Genomic DNA, 3,998 nt, shown 5'->3' on the forward strand with positions numbered 1-3,998 from the left:
AAACCGAAAAAAATGTTTGAAAAACTAAGAAAAAAAGGAAATCAGAAACAGGAAAGAGCAAGGAAGAAAAGGACAGGACAGAACTACCTAAACACAAGTGCTCAAGTCGCCGGTTGGTTATCACGTTGAATTTTGTACAAGGTAGAACCTGGTTCGATTCCTCTCAGCCTCATATTTTTTCGCGATTTAAAATCGGAAAAAAAAGAAGGGAAAGATGGGCCGGCCCAGCTCACTATACATCGTATACAACAGATGAATGATTTCTAATATATGACCATCGTGCCCTTACTTTTGAAGAGGTATCGATTAATCTGGGCCGTTCACGTGTTTGGGGGGTGAGGGGGGAGGGTGTACCGAAGCAGAAGTGAAAACACAAAAAACCTCCCCAAACTATAGAAGAGCCGAACAAAATAAACACAGAGATCAAGGAAAACGAACACAAAAAACCTCCCCAAACGAACACTGATAGGTCAGCCGGTCACACCACACTTGAGGCCAGGGGAGCGAGCATCCAGCGCCTGCTAACTGCTTGAAGTACACACTCGTAACTGTCGTAGATCAATTCCAACATGGAAGATGCTGCAACGGCCTGCTCCCGGATGATGTCATGCTGGAGATACTCTTTCGTGTGTCCATCGTTTGGGCCGCCATGTTTCGCTGCGCTGCAATGAGCAAGGGGTGGTGCGCTCTTATCGCAGACCGCTCCTTCCTCCGACGTTGCGGGATTGAGAAGGTTGGAGCTGGATGCCTGCCCTCTCGCCTGATCGGCTTCTTCACTTGGGAAATAAGCCTTACAACCACCAGCTTCGGTCCTGCCGGTGCCCGGTGTTCGCCGCCCTTCCTCAACTCCTTCGTCTCAGATGTGTCGGATGGCCTCGCGGACGGCACAGAGCCGTTCACTGAGCGTCGCGGCCTACTCGGTGGTGACCATCGTAGCTCTGTTCAGATGGCCGTGTGCGACTTGCGCTTCAGCACATTTGAAAATATTACGAGAAGAAACCTTATCTCTTTTTTCCGTACCAAAATTTTAATTTTATTTTTTAATGTAATACTCCCTCCGTAAACTAATATAAGAGTGTTTCGAATACTAAACTAGTGATCTAAACACTCTTATATTAGTTTACAGAGGGAGTAGTAATTAAGGACGATGCATTTCTCCAAACAAAGTTACCCAACCACCAGTAAGTTAGGAAGGATGTCAAGAGAGACTTAGAGTTCTGCGGGCCCGTTTTCAGTTATTCGAGGACCTGCTAAATAATGGTATCAGAGACCAGGTGGAAGGTGATGACATGTTGTGTGACCATTCACAACATGATCATGGAGGATCAAGGTAAGGATGCTGCCGTAGCTATAGAATTTAAGAACATGGATGATCCTATCAAACTTTAAGACCTAAATCCGGCCACATTTGAATAGTTTGTTCAAATGTATCATCAAATTCGGCATCGAGCAACTGAAAAAAGATCTGATTGAGCATCTGTGCATGGTTAAAGTGGCAAACAATATCGGAATGTGATATTCGAACTGCTGCTGCATTTGAAAAATTGAAAATTTTCTAGTCTATATATGCGGCTATTTGAATATGCGGACTTAAAAAAAGGGACCGGATGTATGCTCATAGCTTTGGATGACCGGCTCCCGTATCTGTGTTCGCGGACTCTCCTTCCTCCCCCTCCTCTCAAGGACGAATGTGAGAGCAAATTTGTGAGTCAATATTGGAGACGGTCTAACACGTACTAGTACTGTATACGCGTAGCATGAGTGTGTGTGTGAATGTGAGCGTCTGCATATTTTTCATTGGTTTTAATAGAAGACCAAAGATCTGGCGTGACAGGGACACGACCATCCAAATAGCTGTAGCCACCGACTCGTAGCTACTTCCTCGGTCCCATAATATAAGAGACATGATTTTCAGCACCCGGGTGCCCCTACACCCTTTATGAACAGTAAATTCAAAACAAATTCAAAAAAATCAAAAAAAATCTGAAACTTTGGGACATCGAACATCATGAAACTTTTGACGATCTTGCAATGTTTTAGCTAAAAATAACATTCGAAGAGCACTCAAATAAAAAAACAAAATCATTGTTCAAAGTTTATGTACATTTTTGAGCAGTGATTTTGTTTTTTTTGTGAGGGCTCCATGAAGGTTATTTGTTGCTGAAACTTTGCAGGAACATCAAACCTTTGATAATCTTTGATCCCTGAAAGTTTCAGATTTTTTGATAGTTTTTCAATTTTTTATGAATTTACTGTTTATAAGGGTGTAGGGGCACCCGGGAGCTGTTAGACATTTCTCATAATATAACCGCTCTTATATTACTGGGACGGAGGGAGTATTTCTCACTCTCTTTACTAGTATCAGTGTGTATCGGCACAGAGCGAGGCTAGAATGAAACCAACTCAGACTCAGACATACAAATAGCTAGCAAACGTAAGGCTGCGGGTCCAGACGACGTGGTCCTGCGGCACCAAGTGGCACACCGGCACCGTGCCGGGCTTTACATTGAGCACCTGGAACGCGATGTGCCTCGGGTTCCAGCCGGCCGTGTCGGCGTGGCACACCGCGACGGCCTCCACCGCCGTGCCGTCCTCGCCGACCATCGACAATGTGTAGGCTCTCGTCGCCCGCGTCAGGTGGCACGCGAACACGGCGTACGCGTACGGCTCCGCGTGGCAAACCACGAGCTGGTCAGTACCGGCGCGCTTCACGCCGGTCAGGGTGTACTCCTGACTCGGCGTTCCCTCCTTGCCGACGACGGTGGACACGGCCCTCACGTGGCTGGTCCCGAGGCTGGACGTGGCGAAGTCGACCATGGACTCCAGCGACGTGGCGCACCACTTCTTCTCGCCCTCGGCAGCCGGAGCCTCGCAGACATGCAGCGTCCGCGCCATCTCCGCCGCCTCCACCGAGTCCGGCATCACGGAGAAGCGGCTGAGGATCTCAGGGACCTCGCCCGAGGAGAACGGGATGGCGCCGGCCTCGCTTCGCGGTAAAAACCGCTCTCCAGCGCCCGAGGTGGCCATGAAATGGAGGACCTTGGTCAGCTTCCTCCGGCTGGTGTGCATCCGCAGGTCCTTCTCCAGGAAGAAGAGCGCGGCGGCGGGATCGTCGGTCATGTGCAGCAAGTGCGTCTCCGTTGCGTCGTAATGGTCGAAATAGTGGAACGCCCAAATGCCGACCGCGATTCCCCGGGGCTTCCGATGCTCGCCGACGCTCGCCGACGAGGTGTTCAGGAGCTGAGAGAGGGAGCTTGGCATGGGAGTGTCGGGAAGAGCAGACTTCCAGTACTGCTCCGGAGTCGGAGCCCCAGCTGCATGCTCCACGGATGCAACCTGCATGCACCATGTTTTCAAGTACGGAAATCTTATTCATACACCCTATAGTTTTAGCTAACCGTTATTGCATGACAGCATGAGTATGTAGGTACGTGTCAGATCTAGGAACAGAAAACGGTAGGGCATACCAGTAGAAAGCACAGTAGGCTGGCGAGGAGTCTACCCATTATTTAGGGCACCAAGGAGCAGGCTAGGAGGATGATGCAGAAGAGACGATGTCCGTGCACCTAGGGCGCAGATGGGTATTTATACAACCAAGTCAGAAGGTCAAACTCTGCAGAGGAGTACCAAGGTTACCTCTAAAAAAGGCAACAACTAGCACATCTTTCCCCAACCCCACATATGCCTTATCCTCAACTTCATCTCTTCCGTGGACCCCTTCCCTTACTTGTTCTCTGTTTGTCTTTGAAAGAAGCCACGTAAACTTCTCGATGTGGTAGACAAACCTATAGGATTTTTACACGCAATGATTTTTGTTGTTATTGTATGCATGATGTCTTTACCTTCTACTCACAGATGGAGCTCATTTAGTAAGTATTGGAGCTCGTCACGTGGATCCACAGATGGAGCTCATTTAGGCCACTTTCAATACATAGGTGCTTAGATAAGGTGCTAAGCATATTAAAAAGTTTAGCAACTAATGTTCACAATGCATAGGT

At 48.3% G+C, this 3,998-nt stretch overlaps 1 protein-coding gene across 1 annotated transcript; it reads right to left on the minus strand.

Moving 5' to 3' along the window:
- Positions 1–2,337: 2,337 nt before the first annotated feature.
- LOC125522957 (BURP domain-containing protein 3-like) lies at positions 2,338–3,601 on the minus strand. The gene is made up of 2 exons (XM_048687998.2): positions 3,468–3,601; positions 2,338–3,336 (listed from the first exon to the last, which is right to left on the minus strand). The coding sequence occupies exons 1-2, from the start codon at positions 3,504–3,506 to the stop codon at positions 2,410–2,412; spliced, it is 966 nt and encodes a 321-aa protein (XP_048543955.2). The 5' UTR covers positions 3,507–3,601; the 3' UTR covers positions 2,338–2,409.
- Positions 3,602–3,998: the final 397 nt, after the last annotated feature.

This window comes from Triticum urartu, chromosome 7A, assembly GCF_056163025.1.
Source record: "Triticum urartu cultivar PI428250 chromosome 7A, HENAU_Tu73, whole genome shotgun sequence".
Classification (NCBI taxonomy): Eukaryota; Viridiplantae; Streptophyta; class Magnoliopsida; order Poales; family Poaceae; genus Triticum; species Triticum urartu.

Coding starts and splice junctions, on each gene's coding strand:
- LOC125522957 (XM_048687998.2), bottom strand. CDS start 3,506: ATGGGTAGACTCCTCGCCAGCCTACTGTGCTTTCTACTG. Junction 3,337..3,467: donor GCCTACTGTGCTTTCTACTG/GTATGCCCTACC, acceptor TGGTGCATGCAG/GTTGCATCCGTGGAGCATGC.